Raw genomic sequence first — 20,821 nt, 5'->3', positions numbered from 1 at the left:
CTCACGCTGTCCTGTGAGGGGTGGTACGGAAGTACGGGATTGATGGCGCACTACTACGTGTCATTCAGTCCTTGTACAGACAGAGCATAAGTCTGGTTCGCACTGCCAGCAGTAAGCCAAGGCATCAAGGGGGTCCAGTTTGAGGGTCTTAGGATCTCGTCTATGCAATTCGCAGACGATATGGTCCTGACCTTCAGCGTTTACTGGGGCGGTTTGCAATTGAGTGTGAAGCTTCTGGGGTGAGACGCAGCACCTCCAAATCTGAGGCCATGGTTCTCAGTCAGAAAAGGGTGGATTGCACCTTCCGTGTTGGGAGCGAGGTCTTGCCCCAGGTGATGGAGTTCAAGTATCTTGGCTTCTTGTTCATGAGTGAGGGAAGGTTGGCGCGCGAGGTCGTCAGGCGGATCGGTGCAGTGTCTGCAGTAATGCGGTGAAGAGAGAGCTGAGCCAGAAGGCAAAGCTCTCAATTTACCGGTCAATCTATGTTCTCACCCTCACCTATGGTCGAAAAAGGATGTTGTGGATACAAGCAGCCGAAATGAGTTTCCTCCGTAGGGTGGCTGGATTCACCCTAAGAGATGGGTGAAGAAGTCTGCCATCCGGGAGGGGCTTAGAGTAGAGCCGCTGCTCTTTCAAATTGAGAGGATCCAGTTGAGGTGGCTCAGGCATCTAGTCCGGATGTTTCCTGGACACCTCTCTGGTAAGGTGTTACGGGCATGCCCAGCTGGTCGAAGGCCCCGGGGCAGACTTAGGACATGCTGGAAGGATTATGTCTCACAGACGGCCTGGGAATGCCTTGGTGTCCTCCCAGCGCAGCTGGAAGAAGTGGGTCGGGACCGAGAAATCTGAGCTTCCCTACAGAGACTGTTGCCCCCGCGACCCGGACCCAGATAAGTGGAAGAAAATGGAATGGAATTTATATGTTCTCTCTGTATATTATATACACAGGGTGTCTCTAAAGTCTGGACATATAATATACGCATATATTATACCTTATACAAAATTTGAATTTAATTAATTAACAATAAATAAATAATACATGAAATAATTATTTGAAAAGTAATTAAAACTAAATATTTTACATACTATATCCATAATATAAAAATATATTACAATTAATAAATTACATTAAAAATAATAAAATATAAATTAAAGATAAATTAAAATTAAAAATTTAATTAATCCTTTTCATTGTACAATATGTGCATTTTTGCCAACGCGGGGACAACTCGTATATTATATATACTAATTGTGAATTGTAGTCAGCAAGCAATTCATAAAAGCGAAATAGAATACAAACACAGTAAGCAAATAATGACGGAAAGTGCCCTGAACGTAGGTTGAAGTCAAATTGATAAAAAGAGACAAATAGACTTTATGAGCACTTGCGTCTTCCCTGCAGATGTCAGGGGAATGCACTGCTGGCAGGAGAGCGTGGAGGATGTCCTTGTAAAAGAACATGATGAGGCAAAGGTAGGACGGCCTCTTTAGCAGCAATGATGTCAGGACTGGGACTCCCCAGTGAAAGAGAGAGAGATGAAGGAAGACATCAGGACTGCATGGACCGTGGAGAAGCTGCACAAGCAACAGGACAAGACGCATGGACATGAAAGGACTTGAATGGACTTAAAAGGACTTGAATAGGCTAAACGGACTTTTGATTCACACTTTGCATCATTTCGCATTTTTTTTCCATTCATAAGGTTCACCTTGCTGTCGGATTTTGGAAAAGGGATGCCTTAAACATCACAAAGGTCAGGTAAAAAAAGACAATTGGACATTTTGTGCTCACTAGGCTAGTATGATCTGTACGCCAATCGATTCATTAGTCAGCACTAAATAACACTGAAAGAAGGAAATCACTATTTGCAACAAACAAACAACAAACTTCTTCGTCAAGTTGACTCCTTGTGACAACAAATGAAAAAGTATTTTTCCCCCCAACAAGTAAACATGAATGGACATCAGTGAAACTGATTTTATTCAATTTAATGAGAAAATGTTTGGATATTTTTATGTTTGTATCATTGAAAATTACACCAAGGGGAAAAGTCAGAAGCTATAATTAAGACATTTTTTAATATATATTTTTAATATTTTTATCTGTTACACATATAAAAAAAGATGTTATCGGTGAGCCTGCTGGCTATCTTGGTTTTTTCCAACACAATGCTGCTCAAGTGTGGTGCACTGAGTCGGTACAAACGCGCCTTGGCGGGCCGTGCAGACAGTGAGCTTTCCCGCCAAGCAGGTGAACCCTGCTCGCTGTCTTGGAGGTTCCCCCGGCACTTCAGCTCACCCTTTCCGGCTCTACAGCAACACCCAGTGGCCATTCCGACAATGAGTCGGAGAAAGCTCCACACCTCCTTCAGCGCTCCTGCTGGGTGCGACGGGGGTTGCATATTCAAGACGGTATCTCGGGGTGCTTCAGAAGACTTGCTAGGAAAACAGAGAACGTCTGATTTATTTCCCGCCTCCAGGTTTGCCCGAAGCGTCCATGTGACTCATGAAGACCAGGACAACTCCACGTCCACCCGCAGACACAATCATTCTAGTGGAGCACAGGTTCTTTCTCACAACCATGGAGAACATCCTTCTTCCAGTGGCCTGGAGGAGGACTTCTCCAGGGAGGTGGAAGATGGGGGTCCCACCACAAGCCGGGGTGCCGACAGCACGTCTTGGTGGGGTAAACCCGTGCCGAGGGTGCCCCCCTCCTGGATGACGGTCCTGCACTTCAGCGGCCGCCAAGAGAAGATTAGGCTCAAGACGAGTGTGCAGGTGGAGCTGCCGAGGGCTAAGTTCAGCCTGGAGCTGTGGGTCCATCCAGAAGGTGGGCAGAGTAACCCCGCAGTCATTGCCGGTGAGTCAAGACACGAAACACCATCCACACCGGCGCTTTTCTTCCTTCACTCACTTCCATTCATCCAAATACGTCATTTGTAACTTTAAACAGAAATAGAACGATTGAAGAGTGTGAGGGCCACTTTGATATTTGTCACATTTGAATTGAAATACAAAAATAATATCTTATTATATATACATACACATATATATATAATATAAATATAGAAGTTATAATTACAAAAAATATATATAAATACATATAACAAAATATGCTAAGATGGGGTGTCCAAACATGTGCTAAGAATTTACATATGCTAAGAAGTTATACTGCATATATTTCAAGAAAAAAACTGCATCTCAGCTTTGTGATATAGGTGAAAAAGCATATTATTAGTACAAATTTCTGTATACAAGTATGACAACTAGTACGAGTGATTGCTTTTTTGTCTCTCTTTTTTTGGTAACATTGTTTGCAACAGTGGTGACGTCCTTGAGGAACAAAGTTGAAAACGACCACTTAATTAGGAACCCACCCTTCAGGCGATACCGTGTATATAACATACTAACAACCTGCAAGGACACAACAAACACCAAGCCAGAGGCAAGAAACAGACAGGCCCATTCAAAGTTTCTGTGGAAATGTTTCTATTGTTGTTATTATTACCGGTATTTATTTTATTGATTATAGGATATATAGAAATATATAGAATGAATTTATAATAGATATAATTATTTGTATGTTATATTTTATTTATTATTATTATTATTCATTCATATTATTATTATTCTGCATTAGTAAGTCTATTTTTCAAGGCTAATCCAGACGTGATGGCATATTACCATCTACAAGTGGCCTAATAAAGTGTGTGGTAAGTGTATACATGCTTACTTTTAGCAGGCTGTTGTTTTAGTCTCCACTTTCAGCATATTTACAAAAAAAGATTGACCTTGAGAAAGCAAATATTTTGAGCTCAAACCAAAAACAATGTTCCTGCGGTAGTAAACGACACACTGACCACAGGCATCCAATGAAAACATGTGAGAAAAACATGGTGCATAATGTAGTTTGCTGACATTTTGTGAAGTTATTGGAGAAGGAATAACCTTTTGCAATCACTGCAGGAGGCTTCAACATGATCATGTGTACTAAATACACTCTTGATCAAAATTTTCAGACTAGTTGAAAAATTCCAATAATTCACATTTTCACTGTTGGAACTTATGGAGGTTCTAAGCAGAGCTTCTAAATGCAAACAGAAGAAATGGGAGTGAGACAAAAAAAATGGAGTAAGTAATTTATTGCAAATGAGCATTAAAGTGAAATAAGCTACATCAAAAGTTAAAGACCATGGCCTTTAAAAGCCAAAATCCTGGGAAAAATGTGGATTCAGTGTCATTTTCTGTCTGTTATTCACACTGTCATGATCTCTTGATGGCAAAGGCTAAAAAGCTTTCTCTTTTTGAACTTGGTCGGATTGTTGCCCTGCATAGGCAAGGCCTTTTGCAGTGCGCCATTGCTACTGAGGTTGGACGCAGTAATACCTGTTTTCCACTGTAGTGAACTTTGGTGTTGGTGCTGGATTAAGTTAAAACGGGGTGGAACCATGTTGCCTGTGACCTGACTCCGATAACCAGTTCCATTTTCCATTGTCCTGGGGAGCCTTGTCATTATTGTCATGGGGTTACGCCTCAGATCAGCAAATAACAAGAAATTTCAAGCGTTGACCATTTTTTAATCAAAACACACAACTCACTCATCCTTGACACTGCACATTATTTACAGGCAAACATATAAACCTAAAGGTGCACAAATTTAAAAATGAAGGTGCAACATGCAAAACATTTTAACATAAAGATTGAACATTGCAGGCTTAGAGTTTGTGGGGAGCTCGTAGCGGGGGGAGGAGGATGACCCATGTCAACCCAATTGTTTTCTGACAGAAAGATACTGTAAGAACATATCAAACCAGAACACAGTTGCACAATAAATGTTTCTTCTTACATGACTATAGGTTTACAATGAAACTAGTTTGCTGCCGTACAAACAAATGCGAAGGGGTGGATAGTGAGGCTTTCATTCATTCCACAATAGCAAGCCAGCATGCTAACATTTACACCCAAAACTGTGCTGAGAACATGAAATTAAACAAACATAACTTACGGAGTCCAGGCAGGTCTCACTTGTGCCTGAGTCTTCTTTTGTGATAGCCACAAAATTGCCCGTTTGGAATTTGCACAAGAAAACCAAATATGGGACATTGAAAGGTGGAAGAAAGTTTTATTCTCTGATGAGAAAAAAATGTAACCTTGACGGTCCTGATTGCTTTCAACGTTACTGGCATGAGAAGGAGATCCCACCTGAGATGTTTTCCACATGGCACAGTGGAGGGTGCGCCATCATGATCTGGGGTGCTTTTTCCTTTAATGGAACAATGAAGCTTGAGGTTGTGCAGGGGCGTCAAACAGTAGATGGCTATATTGTGATGTTGCAGGGGAATCCCTCATGACTGAAGGCCCTCATCTGTGTGGTAATGACTGGGTTTTTCAACAGGACAATGCTGCAGTTCACAATGCTGGCTTGTCAAAAGACTTCTTCCAGAGGAATAAGCTCACTCTTTTGAACTGTCCTTTGTGTTCTCCTGATCTAAATAAAATTGAGAACATTTGCAGATGGATGGCAAGGGAAGTTTACAAAAATAGACATCAGTTCTAGACAGTGGATACCAAAACCTTTGAAGCCATCTTCATCACCTGGAGCAACAACATCTGGAAACACTGACATCAAGCATGCCCAAAACAATTTTTGAGGTGATTTACAAGAATGGTGCAGCTACTCATTACTGAAGCCTTTTCTGAACATTTTATTTCTGTTTCAGAGGGGGTTCTGGTCATTTTGAGCTATGGTCTTTTGATCAGCTGATGAACAGCCTATTTCACTTGAATGCTTGTTTGCAATAAATTGCTCACTCAAAACGTTTTTTGTTTCACCCCAATTATTCTTGCTCTCAAAATGTCTTCCCCTGAAATAGTGATGAAATCCCACTTGATCTATGCCATGTTTGTTTACAAGTGAGTTTAAGAGAAAAGGAACGCTTGATTTGCTCATAACCCACCCCATAACGTTTATACTCAATACATTGTAGTATGCCTCCTTTGTATGGATAGAACATCGTTTTATTACAAAATACTATCTATACCCAAAGACACAAATTCCAAAGGGAGAACGTTGTAAAACCGGCACTAAAATGATTCCAAAAAAAGAACGATACAGGAACTTGAGGTCAAACGCATTTTCATTTTTGGAACTTAACTAATATTTTCACCAAAAACTGCCCTGTAAAGTCACAAGAACTTCAGAATTTGAACTGCCATTGTGCATGATGTCCCCAGTTTAACGAGAATTCAACTGGGCAAGCATCAAAGGATTAACTCCCTGCAATTGTTTTACTTTTTCTTTCGCTTTTTGGCAATACTAATTCAAAAAGCCGCCCACACAGTGCTGTAGAGTGCCCAAATGCCAGTCAATTTAATGGCCCAATGGAAAACAATGAAAAAAACTGAAAAAAACAGGATGGCCAGGACTGGATGTGCAAACAGACATGTCCTGGGAAAACAGGGCATTTGGTCACTGTACTATATGCAGAATATCAACAGATATTTCACAAACAACAAGTTGTGACCCCTGGTATGCTGGTTGCCATGCCAAGCACTCCACTGTAGACCGTGCAGCAAACAAAGCTGTTTAACAGCCGGAGGCTTTTTACAGAGAAAATGGAGCTGCCATTTGCTAGCATATTTACAGTGGTGTGAAAATGTGTTTGCTTTGTTATTTTTTTGTTACACTTAAATGTTTCAGATCATCAAACAAACTTAAATATTAGTCAATGACAACATAACTGAACAGTCAATGACAACACAACTGAACACAAAATGCAGTTTTTAAATGAAACTTTTTATTATTAAGGGAGAAAAAAAATGTGTGATAAAGTGATTGTCCCCCTGTTAAAACATAATTTAATTGAGAAATTAATTGAGATCTATGAGTCTGGAAAAGGTTATAAAGCCATTTCAAAAGCTTTGGGACTGAAGCGAATCACAGTGAAAGCCATTATCCACAAATGGAGAAAACATGGAATAGTGGTGAACCTTCGCAGGAGTGGTTGGCCAACCAAAATTACCCCAAGAGCACGACGACGACTCATCCAATAAGTCACACAAGACCCCACAACATCCAACGAACTGCAGGCCTCACTTGCCTCAGTTAAGTTCAGTGTTCATGACTCCACCATAAGAAGGACACTGGAAAAAAACTGACTGCCTGGCAGTGTTCCAAGACGAAAACCACTGCTCAACAGAAAGAACATTAAGACTCGTTTCAATTTTGCCAGAAAAATCTTGATGATCCCCAAGACCTTTGGGAAAATCCTCTGTGGTCTGATGTGAAAAAGGTTAAATTTTTTGGACGGTGTGTGTCCCATTACAACTGGCTTAAAAGTAACGCCACATTTCAGAAAAAGAACATCATTCCAACAATAAAAAATATGGTGGTGGTAGTGTGATGGTCTGGTGCTGTTTTGCTGCTTCATTACCTACAAGACTTGCTGTGATAAATGGAACAATGATTTCTGCTGTCTACCAAAATATCCTGAAGGAGAATGTCCGGCCATCTGTTTGAGACCTCAAGCTGAACGAACTTGGGAAGCAGGACAATGATCCAAAACACACCAGCAAGTCCACCTCTGAATGGCTCAAGAAAAACAAAATGAATACTTTGCATTGGTCTAGTCTAATTCCTGACCTGAATCTTATTGAGATGCTGTGGCATGACCTTAAAAAGGCGGTTCATGTGGCATGCTCAGTGTGGCTGAATTACAACAGTTCTGAAAAGATGAGTGGGCCAAAATTCCTCCACAGTGCTGTCGGAGACTCATTGGAAGTTATCGCAAACGCTTGATTGTAGTTGTTGCTGCTAAGGGTGCGCAACCACTTATTAGAATGGTGAATTGAGGCAGTTTTTCCCACAGGAAATAATATAAATCCAATTAGCTGTCCCTTGGTTGTCACGGTGAGACCCCGCCGTGATAAGTGAATTTCTGCAAAGTAGGATTCCTTATTTATAAATGGAATATTTTCACAGTTAGAACCTAGAAAACCTGTTTACGAACTTCTAAATATGTTTTTAACATTAATAGAGCCCTCTAGACATGGAATAATACCCCTATAGTCACATTTACACTTCTATTACCTAATATAGTAGACATAATAAAACTAAATAAGACATTTAAGACATAAATAAGACATAATATAGACTCACACACACGCACACCTAGCCTACGGTTTGTTTAATTTGATATACTTACTACATGCGTATATTTAATAAATACTTATGTACTTGTACATTATAGTACATTATAATTACACACACACACCCACACACACACACACACACCCACACACGCACAGTTTATACACACAACCACTAACCTGTGGAAATACTGCAACCTGTTCAGTGATGATGATAATGTTACATTAGATACGTGTGCCCAGGCCTTTGCCTTTGAGTGTGTGAGTACAGTATGTCTTGTGAATGCTTTATATTTGTATTTTAGTTCATTTATCCATTTTTATACTTGTAAATATTTAATTTAGGCCAAAAACATGTAAAATGTGCATAAATATGTATATTTCTGACCAATAATAGGTCATAGTCAATCGCGATAGGGTGAAGCAACAAAAGTTAAAGCGGGAAGTGGTGTGGGTCGACTGCAATTTAAAAAATCTATATACATATTATCGATAATAGTATGGGTGTAAGGATTCATTCACTGCATCGATATATCGATTTATATTCCTACAATTCAGCTACATAAGCATTAGATTTAACATGGCTGGCTTTACATGGATGTGCTTTTTTTTTTAGCACTTTTAATGATAAAGACATTAAATGTTTCAGTCTACCTGTCGGTGACATCATTGTCTTCCGGGTATGTGGTGGTCATGGGAGTTGTAGTTGACCTGTGAAATACAGTTGATTCACTTCTTCTTTTGGTCAGTTCATTCACTTGATTCAGTATTCATATTTAATTATCTGGCCTTAATTGAAACTCCTTTTCAGTGACATTTATGGGGACAACATACAAAATCGGGATGTTTTGTACGCCTCTGGATGGTACGGTCCAGTAGCAGTGATGCTTAGTGATGTCATCATCCAATGTGACGTGTCCAGGTCAAAACACATAAGTAGGACTGTTACAAAGACAATTCCTGTATTTTAGTGATGCAAAAATCTAACACTGTGCGTGTGCGCTTAATGAGGAGAGTCTGCAATTTTTTCATATGATCGAGTGTATTTTCATTCGCATACAGAAAAGTTAAGTCCAACTTTAAGCCTTTCTCAACTCATGGATTGGCACTTCAAGACAAGATAAGAGGTATGTAGGATATAATTTTACTTTAATATCTGTCTACAGAAGAAATTTCCTTCAAATCTGATGCTGTGAAATATGTTAATTTTGGCCCGGAAGTACTCCGTACATGCAATTAGTAGTGTGGCGTGGAAATGAATACAGCATGCTGCAGCTGCATTATTACACTTGATTTTCTTCCCTGGACTATTTGATTACCAAAAAAAATGTATGGCTACTCTGTTGACTTTTAAAACAAATGTTACAGTCTAAGTTATGATATATTTTGGAGTACGGTTGTACTTGCCAAGGTCCGTGCATCAGTTTGCATCAATTTGTCTTGACTCAATGTCGAATCAATGGGAACCAAAGGCACTATTTTCTGGTATGAAATTTGCTTGAACTTCTTTAATTCATGGGGTAGAGGAGGGAATGAGGTATCAAATTAAAGTTCAAGTCATGTTTTATCAGACAGAATTAATCACAGACTTGATTTTACATATTTCAAAATTTTGAAACATTCCTAACACATGTTACTGCAAAATGTCCGTCAGTGTATTCTTTCTAGTTGCTGCACCGTTCCTTCAAATAGCTGCTCTGATCAGGAGGATTATCAGTCCAAAAAAAGGCCCCTACTTCCATCGGCTGTACAGGCGAGAAAGTTTCAACACTTAATTGAAGATACCATACCACATTCACTTGCTGAGGAAATTGTATTATGTCCCTCATTGGGTGCAAAGTGCACGTTTGGATTGCACTATTTAAAGTAAATAATTCATCATAGCAAGCTCTACCACCCTCTGTTCATCCTGATTTTGTATTATATTTTTAACTAATTTTTTGCATTCATTGGTAATTTATTCTTAAGCATGTCAGCATTACTAATCATTTATAACTGATTCCTTTACAAAAAACAGTGGGAATCTAGGGAACGTCACCTGCACGGTCCGTTATCCAGGTATTTATTTCACAGTCACACTGGTTGAATTTTTGGCTAAAAAGTTACAGAATCGATTTAAAGTTACTGAATCATTTCGGATCGTATTGCTCTAAATGAACCAATATCATCCTTGAATCATATCGGCAACCACGAATTGTGATACGAATCTAGTTGTTATAAAAAGGAATCGTTTCACCCCTAGAGAATATAGTATTGCACTGAAAAAACAATACTAAATAATTAGAAATGAGGAATGGATGGAACTTATTGTTGATGCGGACTTCCCGTACATCCTTGTTCATCAAATTGCTGGCACTCGTAACTTTCTTTGACCCCATGGTTAGCAGTTGCACTCAATAAAAAAAATGCAAGGACAGTGAGTCTCCTATGTGTAATGAATAGGATGCTTTGTCTGGGCATTTCATTTAGCGGAATGATACAGGAAAGGGCAGATGAACTAGTTTCGTATGTGCAATATTGTACAAAAACCAAGATGGTAGTTGTACATTTTTGCAAAAATTTTTGTGGAAAAAGGAACCATACAAAAACTGGCGAGCACGAAAACAACATTTGATTTGTAGTGTATTTCTGCTTTTGATTTTTGTGAAGCCACACTCCCGTGCAGCTTTCACCACTACTTTTTACAAAAGGATCGAAATAGTCGAAGTTACTCATCTTCTTGAGGATGTTTTTGCATTTTGTTTTTCCTCCCTTTCACACACGCCCGCAGACAGCTTTGCGGAGAGGGAAGGGGTTCCCTGACCTCTTGTTGTCCCACAGTTTGACATCTGTGCAGCAGATGTCTGTCTGTTGCAAGAGCACATGGAAAATACCTCTGTTGTCTTCTCTGCGGCTCTGTCTATTCTCTCTGCCAAGGCGCCTCTCTTGTGCATACATAACCGGAAATATTTGGAAAATGTGTATCTACATTATATTTATCCATTCTATTTCTTCAGCTTCTTTCCATCGATGTTGCGATGTATCTTTTCCAACATTTGCTTGACACAATGGTATGTTTGTGCTCTCTGTGCTTTAGGTGTGTATGACAACTGCTCCCATTCTCTGAGTGAGAAGGGATGGTCAGTAGGTATTCGCACTATGGACTCTTTCGGCACCAAGGACGCACGGTTCTACTTCACGCTTCGCACTGACCGAGCCTTGAAACCCACCACTGTCTTCAGCCACCAGCAGTACAGAGCCAATACTTGGACTCACCTGATTGCTACTTACAACAGTCATAACATGACCCTCTATGTTGATGGAGCTAAGGTGTGTGCTTTTACAACATGATAAACATTTATATCTTTGCCTTTAACAGCACTGTTAAAGGGATAGCTGGGATTTTTTGACATTCAGTTGTATGACATCCCCATCAGCAATTTAGTGCATCAACAGCGACTTTTCCCCCACTTCGTCCTGTGAGCTGAGTTCTGGTCGGCATTTGGTGTTGAAGAAAGTAGTTGGTGCGGTCACTTAAATAAAGCATTTTAAACTATATGCGTTCATAAGAGCATCACAAAACCGCAAAAAAGTCAGACCTCACAATCGCTCTGCGATATATTTTCTCCCTTCGTATCACCTGCCGCCTGCCTATGTGTTTCATAGTGTTTACATGCGTGGATGACAACCGCTACAATGCAATTGAGTTAAAGTGAAAGCTAGGCTAGAGTGGTATTGTCACAAAAGAAAATATCTAAAAAATGGTGCAGACTTGTAATTGTCTGGCCTGTAACAACGGTAACAATGGTATTACACTCAGAACAGGCTAGCAAGAATCAGCTAGTAACGCTGTGTGCAGTTAATCAGCAAACGTCATATTACCAGTGAAGCCCCTACATAACATAACATTAAATGATGAATGTTATTATTAATATTGTCAGCTAAGTGTATTGTATGTATTCCACCTCATAATTTGGCATCCCTTTTGGTTTGTCTTAAAAGGAATGTCGGCATCACTTGTTTCAGAGACATGTTTACTTTCACCATCCCAGCAGTAAACACTGTGAAACAGGTGAAATGGGTGATGCACCAACTGACAGCTGGCCACAGCGTACAGTGACGCGAAGAGAGAGAAAATAACGCCGAGCAACTGTGAGGTCTGACTTTTTTTCCGTGCTCACACATCAGACTTGGGTGGATACTTCCCCTCGAATTATGTGTGTTTTGTAATGTTGTTGCTTCAAATTTGCACTTCTGACCAGTACTAGAGTTTCAGCGCATAGGAGACACAGCGGTTTGGCACTGGATTCTGGAAGAATGAACACATATTGTTTGTCCATTCACTTTTAAATGTTCGGTTTTCTCTGTCAACTTTTCTTACTTTTGAGCAAGCCACGGTTCTCTCATTCACTCAGAAAGTAACAAACTACTTCATTGGCTCATTTTTGAGTGACGTAAGTGTAATAACTGAAGTAATTACGCTCGCAAACTGCCCTGCGATCTGTCCACGAGCATAATTATATGTTGGTATTTTAATTCCCATTAATTGGTCACTGGTCTGTAAAGGGCCATCACTGCCATTTGATGATGGCTGACTTAGTATGATCAAACGGTTGTTGTCATAAAACCTTTATTAACAGTACTGGCAATTTAGTATTATATTAACACAAGTGCAGCAAAGAGTTTACCATTGCTAATATCACACAGCAAAGATAACAGTGTCAGATTAAAACTTTGTATAATTAAGTAATTAATAACTTTCAAAATGCACATTATGATCAAAGTACCAAGTCCGCACTTTTGTCAAATGAAGATATTTACTTTGAAAACAGGAATTTCTACTTCTATTCTGTCTTTGCAATTATTTCCCTTTCAGGTGGCAGAAAGCAGTCTCCAGCTGGGGGATCTCTATAGCCCCTTTATGAAGACCTGTAGAAGCTTCTTCATGGGCAGTAACCAATCAGAGCAGGGGCAAGGCTTTCGAGGTCTACTAGGAGGTGTGGTGTTGTGGGACTATGCCCTCTCTCATGAGGACCTACTGATGCGACCGCTCCAACAAACCAGTCCTCTTCTGGCCTTGTGGGCTGACTTTGCAAATGTAACTTTTGGTCTCTGAAGATCTCAGCTCTCATTCTCCTTTAATAACAACATAATCTGTTGGAGTTGACTGGATTATTAAGTAAATATGTTTTTGCAGGTAGAACAGATGTGGACTCCATACAAAGTTGGCTTTCACCCAGCTATCGTTACCACTCCAGTCCCTGATCCAGAACTTGTCTCCTCCTTCTTGCCGCCACCCTGCGGTCTCACGCCTTGTGATAACACTGACATCATTTCTGGCTATAACAATTATTGGCACCTCCGCTCTCACAAACGTGTCCGCTATAGGATTGTCAACCTTTGCAATGATGATGGAGGAAATCCAACTGTGTCACAAGACCAGATTCACCTCCAGCACCAGGCCCTGATGGATGCCTTTAGTCCTTACAATATCACCCTAGACCTGAGTGTGTACACAGTCAGAAACTCTAGCCTTCGGCAGCGGTTTGTGCTAAGTAACTGTCGAATTGGGAAAATTGGGAACCGGCAGTGTGATCCGGAGTGTGACCACCCAAAGACGGGCCACGATGGAGGGGACTGCCTGAGGCTGGGACACTGCTCCAACTGGAAGAAGCAGGATGGATTTTGTAACATGGAATGTAACAGTGTGCACTATGACTACGACGACGGAGACTGCTGTGACCCAGAGGTGACAGATGTCCTCCAGACCTGCTTTGATCCAGAGTCCGCTGACAGGTGAGGGCAAAAATGTCAGCTGTTGCATTTATTGATTTAGATATTGTATGTTTCAGTAAGCGTATACCTACAGTCACTTACCTTCAGCCGTGGACAAACATTTGTTCACAATTTTTTTCTGTATTACCACTTTTGACACTTTCCGGTTATTTCAGCGATTTTTGTGAGTTTTTCCATCTTGGGCGTAAGGATACCAACCACTTCCACCATCTGTGTACAGTTTGTACCCCAGGGGTGTCCAAAATTTTTACAGTGAGGACCACATACTGAAAAATGAAAGGATGCAAGGGCCACTTTCATATGCTAAGATTTCAAGAAAAAACTGCATCTTAACTTAGCATATTATTAGTATGAACTTCGCTCATTTTTCTCCATTTTTGCTGCTTTTTTGTTTTATATTTCAAATTCCTTTTTCAAGTTTCTTCTTAAATAATCTTTTTATATTTTATTCTTGTACTATTTTGACTTTATTCCCATAATATTATAACTTTTTCCCCAACCTAATCTTTAACAAAATTACAACATTATTTAGTACTGTTTAGTATGGTTCTCATAGTATTACATTAAAAAAATACATATTTTTTCTTTAATATTTCAATTTTATGCTACTAAAATGACATTGCCACCAATCCTGTACTTCCATAATATTACATAATTCCTGTAAAATTTTAACTTTTTCTCGTTAGATTCCAACTTTTTTATCTTAATATTTTCACTTGATTCTTGTAAAGTTACTGCAAATTTTAAATTTTTTGCAGAATAAATAGATGAAAAATGTTGTAGAATTTTGCATGCCTCTCAGCATTCACACAAATATACACAAAAAAAATAAACCGGCAGATTGCTGGATGCGGTGGGGCACAACCTATCTTTGACTTCAGCTTTGCTCATAATGCACCCCAGGGGTCACTACTCCAGAAGTGTCTTGACATGGTTTGTGATACCAATGCATGACACAAGTTTTAGAAAAAAACTCTCTGAAGAAAGGATTGTAGGATAAGAAGCCAAGGTACACACTTTTACTTTGTTTTACTTAACAAGTGCAGCAGCTGCCTGCTGTCTTCTTTTTGGTCTGACGGACGGGTTCATGCAGAGTTTCCAATTGCTTTCATGACCCCTCTCCATGAGTTTTGAAAGACTTGACACTTTATCCAAATTGTCGCCGCAAACTTTCCAGTGTTTGATTAGGAAGCAGAACAAGGTTACAGAAACTCATTTGGCGTATGATGTCAGGTGACTTTACATTCCATCCATCCATCCATCAATCCATTTTCTTCCGCTTATCCGGGTCTGGGTCACAGGGGCAGCAGTCACAGTAGGGAAGTCCAGACTCCCTGGTCCCCAGCCACCTCTTCCAGTTCCACCGGGAGGACTCAAGGCGTTCCCAGGCCAGCTGTGAGACATAATCCCTCCAGCGTGTCCTAGGTCCCCCTCTGAGCCTTCTCCCGGCTGGGCATACCACCTCAACTGGCTCCTCTTGATGTGAAAGAGCACTACTACTCTCTTCTACTCTACTCTCAGACCCTCCTAGATGGCCGAGCTCCTCATCCTATCTTTTAGGGTGAGTCCAGCCACCCTACGGAGGAAACTCATTTCTGCTGCTTGTATCCGCAATCTCATTGTTTTGGTCATGACCCAAAGCTCATGACCGTGAGGGTAGGAACAAAGATCAACTGGTAAATTGAAAACTTTGCCTTCTGGCTCAGCTCTCTCTTCACCACAATGATCCACTACAGCAACCACATTACTGCAGACGCTGCGCCGATCCACCTGTCGAACTCACGCGCCACCTTCCCTCACTCATGAACAAGACCCCAAAATAGTTGAACTCCTCCACCTGGGACAAGACCTCACTCCCAACCCGGAGTGCGATCCATCCTTTTCCAACTAAGAACCATGGCCTTGGATTTGGAGGTCTTAAGTCTCATCCCAGAAGCTTCACACTCAGCTGCAAACCACCCCAGTTAACGTTGAAGGTCACAGCTCGATGAGGCCATCAGGACCACATCGTTTGCAAATAGCAGAGACGAAATCATAAGGCCCCCAAACTGGACTCCCTTGATGCCTTGGCTGCGCCTAGAAATTCTGTGCATGAAACAGAATCGGTGACAAAGGGCAGCCTTGGTGGAGGCCAACATTCACCATAAACAGGCTTGACTTACTGCTAGCAATGCGGACCAGGCTCCTGCTCCGGTTGTACAAGGACTGAATGGCATGTAGAAGCGTGCCACCAATCCTGTACTTCCAGAGCACCCTCCACAGGACATGGCGAGGGACATGGTCAAATGCCTTTTCCAAGTCCACAAAGCACATGTAGACCGGTTGGCCACACTCCCATGTAGCCTCCAGTACCCTTGCAAGGATTTAGAGCTGGTCCAGTGTTCCACGACAGGGACGAAACCAATATCCAATATTTTACATTGATAACTTTTTGAAAAGCCACTATCCACAAGCAGCAACCGAAGGTAGCTGCAGTGAATGTTTGGCAAAGCATCTCAATTGAGGAAACTCAGAATTTGGTCTGTTTTCTAATATGTCAATGTCTGTGTATCCTCACAGAAAGAAGTTAGCATCCTACGTCAACTTGACTTGGGACTTTCAGTGTGGAGTTTGTACATTCTCCCTGTGCCCTCATTTTCTTTCTGCTATTCCAGCTTCCTCCTGTAGTCCAAAACTTGAATGTGAAGTTTACTGAAGACTCAAAGTACCCTTTGAGTGTGTATAGTTGTTTTTATGTGTCAGCACCGTGGTTGTCAGCCCGCCCCCAAGCCCTTAATATACTGTAAGAGGCATTTAAACTTGCACACATTTTGCCTTTGCATTGTCACGCAATTTGTCGTGGCAATATGTGTCATTTATTTATTTATTTATTTTTTAAAAGCGTGAAGACTAGTCCACACACTGTTTGCAATCTGTTTACGCGCAAATTGCGCACTTGGCACTCAATTTGTGACTGAAATGGTGTGCTTTGGCTCGAACTTACCACTCTCCTGCACATCTTATTTACACCTTGTCAAGTAGTGTTTACATCCAGTGCATGATTCCTGCATGGGTATACATTGTCACCACCACTTCCCGTATCCATGAAGCATCCGTCGTGGCATTATTTGGCCCTGCTGCTGCCATGCAACAGCAGGCATCACCCCTAGCTTCATTAATTCCTCTATTTGCATGTGATATACAAGAAGTTCATGCAATAAAGACAGGTAAGGCAAAATTTTAAGGTGCAAACTAGAAAAATTGCTCAATGTGACACGCAGAGGCACACTTTAATACCACCCTCCGCATTGTTTGCACATCGGTTACAGTGCGTTCACGCTGCAATCATGACTAGTTCACAGAAATTATGCGTGTGTGGTGCATGTTGGACATAATTCACCCTTAGGAACTTTATGTCAGTTGCAGTTTCACCTGGGCCCTTATGGTTGAGGGACCCTTGTCTTTGCAGTAGAGAGACATGTGCATTTCGCTCTGTCAGGTTGTAAGCTCGAGAGGAGCAGGGAAATAAATGTTGCCAGTTGCTGTTCCAATAACTCCGCCTACGACTCCTTCTTCCTGGCACCACATTGGTGACCCCGACAGTGGACCTGTAGTCTCCGGGACCACGGCGAACACAATGGCGGACAACGCCACACTTAAGTTGCCAGAGTACTGGGAGTCGGCACCTGAAGCGTGGTTTGCGCAGGCCGAGGCGCAGTTCGGTCTTCGCGGCATTGAAGACGACGAGAAGAAGTTCTGGCATGTCGTTACGGCGCTAAACAGCAGGACCGCGTCCCAGGTGGTCCGCTTCATCACCTCGCCGCCGGCCCGGGATAAATTCGGCGCGCTGAAGGGACACCTACTCAGAGTGCACAGCCTGTCCCGGCGTGAGCGGGCCCGTCGGCTACTGGACATTAGCGGCCTTGGCGGACGCTCACCGACTCAACTAATGGACCATATGCTGAACCTCTTGGGCGACGAGGAGCCGGGTTCGCTCTTCAGAGAGCTGTTCCTGCGACAACTCCCCGTGCAAGTGCGCACCGCCCTCGGCAACTCCGACGTCTCGGACCCGCGCGCTCTCGCAGAGGAGGCAGAAGCCTATTTTACTGCGACCCCTCATACGGCGCACGAGCAAGTGGCGCCGGTGCAAGCACCTTCCGAGTACCTGGCCCCTGCGCGCGAGATGCGCGCATCAGCCGACCAGCGGGGGAGTCGACGGGAGCGCGACCATCGAGAAGGCTGGTGTTTTTACCACGCCCGCTTCGGGGCCAAGGCGAGGGCATGCCGGCCGCCATGCACTTACTCAGCGGCGGGAAACGCCGGTGCCCGCCCCCTGTAGTGGCCGGGGTGGCGGGCACTCCCAACCAGCTGCTTTTTGTGGTGGATTCTCTCTCCGGTCGCAAGTTTCTGTGCGACACCGGCGCGCAGAGGAGCGTGATACCGGCAGCGCCTGGGGAGCAGGCTGATGCTTCACCCGGTCCAGCACTCCGTTCAGCGGATGATACGCCTATACGGACGTATGGATTAAAGACTTTGGATTTGCGTTTTGGCAGTCAACGGTTCGTGTGGGAGTTTGTCGTCGCGGACGTCGCCTTTCCCCTCCTTGGGGCGGACTTCCTTTGTGCGCACAACCTGCTGGTGGACGTTGTTAATGGACGCTTGGTGGACGCTCGGACATTCCTTTCCATTCCCGGGGTCAGGGGTGCGGCCGGACTTATTTGCCTTTCCAACTCGCTCGCGGAGGACAATGTGTTTTGCCGGTTGTTACGTGAGTACCCAGACCTCACCCGCCCTACCTTCTCCGCCGTCTCCGCTAAACACGGTGTCGTTCACCGCATTGTCACTTCTGGCGCACCAGTGCATGCCCGCGCGCGTCGCCTCGATCCGGCTAAACTGTCTGTGGCTCGGGCCGAGTTCGAGAACATGGAGCGGCTGGGGATTGTTAGACGCTCCAGCAGCCCCTGGTCGTCTCCGCTACACATTGTGCCCAAGCACGACGGAGGGTGGAGGCCGTGCGGGGATTATCGTCGTCTTAACGACGTCACCACGCCCGACCGATACCCTGTGCCTCACGTGCAGGACTTTTCGGCGCACCTCGCCGGTTGCGTCGTGTTCTCCAAGATCGACCTGGTGCGCGGCTATCATCAAGTGCCTGTTCACCCCACCGATGTTCCCAAAACGGCCGTCATTACGCCGTTCGGACTTTTTGAGTTTTTGAGGATGCCGTTCGGGTTGAAAAACGCTGCGCAGTCTTTCCAGCGGTTAATGGACTCAGTTCTACGGGACATGCCGTCCGTGTTCGTCTACCTGGACGACATTCTTGTTGCCAGCGAGGGCGTTCAGGAACACTTACAGCACCTGAGGGACTTGTTTGAGAGACTGAACGCCCACGGTCTTATCGTGAACCCCGCGAAGTGCGTTTTTGGGGTCGAGTCTGTACAGTTCCTCGGCCATCTCGTGGACAAAGACGGCGTGGTTCCACTCCCCTCCAAAGTAGAGGCCGTCACCGGTTTCGCACGTCCACGGTTGGCGCGGGGACTCAGGGAATTTTTGGGGATGGTGGCTTACTACCACCGTTTCATACGTCACGCGGCGCACGTCATGCGCCCACTGTACGAAGCACTCAGAGGTACGTCTCCCAGCCAGGTCATTGAATGGTCGGCGGACAGGTTGGCGGCGTTCGAGGCTACCAAAGCTGCACTCGGACAGGCGGCGTTGCTGGCACATCCTCGGCCCGACGCACCCGTGGCCCTCACTGCCGACGCGTCTGATTACGCAGTGGGGGCGGTCCTTGAGCAGTGGGTTGACGGCGCCTGGCAGCCACTTGCCTTTTTTAGTCGCCAATTGGCGCCTCGTGAGCGCTTTCGATAGAGAGTTATTGGCCCTTTGGTTAGCGGTGCGTCATTTCCGTTTTCTTTTGGAGGGCCGTGACTTCACCGCGTACACGGATCACAAACCCCTCTCGTTCTCGATGTCGCGCACGGCGGAACCGTGGTCTGCGCGGCAACAGCGACAACTTTCGTATATTTCGGAGTTTACCACCGACATCAGACACGTCTCGGGGAAGGCCAACGTAGTGGCTGACTGTCTGTCCAGGGCGATCGCCAGCACGGTCCAGCTTGGTTTGGACTATGCCGCCATGGCACGGGATCAAGAGCATGATGACAGCGTGCGTGCTCTCCGTTCTGCAACCTCTGGCCTTCACGTGCAGCGTGTTCCAGTTGGCGACTCGGGTGCCGTTTTATGGTGCGACGTTTCTTCCGGTGTTGCTCGCCCTTTAGTCCCTGCACGCTGGCGGCGCAAGGTGTTCGATGCGGTACATGGTCTTTCCCACCAGGGTCGTAAACCGTCCGCAAGACTGGTGTCCCAAAAGTTCGTGTGGCGTGGTCTCAAGAAGGACGTGCTGGCGTGGTCCGATACCTGCGTTGCTTGCCAACGAGCCAAGGTGCAGTGCCACATCAAGATGCCCCTCGAAACCTTTCAGGTACCTGAGCGCCGTTTCGACCACGTCAATATTGACTTGGTTGGGCCGCTGCCCGAGTCACAGGGGTTCACGCATCTGCTCACTATGGTTGATAGGACCACACGTTGGCCCGAGGCCGTTCCACTGTCGTCCACGTCCACGGCGGACGTAGCGCGGGCATTTATTGGTACGTGGGTGGCACGTTTTGGAACACCTTCTGACCTTTCGTCAGACAGAGGCGTGCAGTTTACGTCCGAGCTTTGGGGCGCTGTTGCCGGCAGCTTGGGAGTTAAACTGCACCGCACCACCGCTTATCACCCGCAGGCGAATGGGCTGTGCGAACGTTTTCACCGTTCCATGAAAGCTTCACTTCGTGCGTCTTTATGTGACGGGGACTGGGTAGATCGGCTTCCATGGGTGCTGCTAGGTCTCAGGTGTGCACCCAAGGAAGATCTG

General features: G+C 44.0%; 1 protein-coding gene across 4 annotated transcripts in view; it reads left to right on the top strand.

Moving 5' to 3' along the window:
* Nucleotides 1–1,585: 1,585 nt before the first annotated feature.
* pappa2 (pappalysin 2) overlaps nucleotides 1,586–20,821 on the top strand; it is a 79,414-nt gene continuing 60,178 nt past the window's right edge. For all 4 annotated transcript variants that reach the window (XM_054769084.1, XM_054769086.1, XM_054769083.1 and 1 more), the window contains exons 1-4: nucleotides 1,586–2,860; nucleotides 11,225–11,457; nucleotides 13,004–13,225; nucleotides 13,325–13,923. In XM_054769084.1, the coding sequence (XP_054625059.1) occupies nucleotides 2,125–2,860; nucleotides 11,225–11,457; nucleotides 13,004–13,225; nucleotides 13,325–13,923 (1,790 nt within the window). In that variant the 5' untranslated portion in view covers nucleotides 1,586–2,124. The remainder of the gene's footprint in view (nucleotides 2,861–11,224; nucleotides 11,458–13,003; nucleotides 13,226–13,324; nucleotides 13,924–20,821) is intronic.

This window comes from Dunckerocampus dactyliophorus, chromosome 2 (assembly GCF_027744805.1).
Source record: "Dunckerocampus dactyliophorus isolate RoL2022-P2 chromosome 2, RoL_Ddac_1.1, whole genome shotgun sequence".
NCBI classification, from domain to species: Eukaryota; Metazoa; Chordata; class Actinopteri; order Syngnathiformes; family Syngnathidae; genus Dunckerocampus; species Dunckerocampus dactyliophorus.
This window is presented reverse-complemented; position numbering and strand designations above follow the sequence as displayed.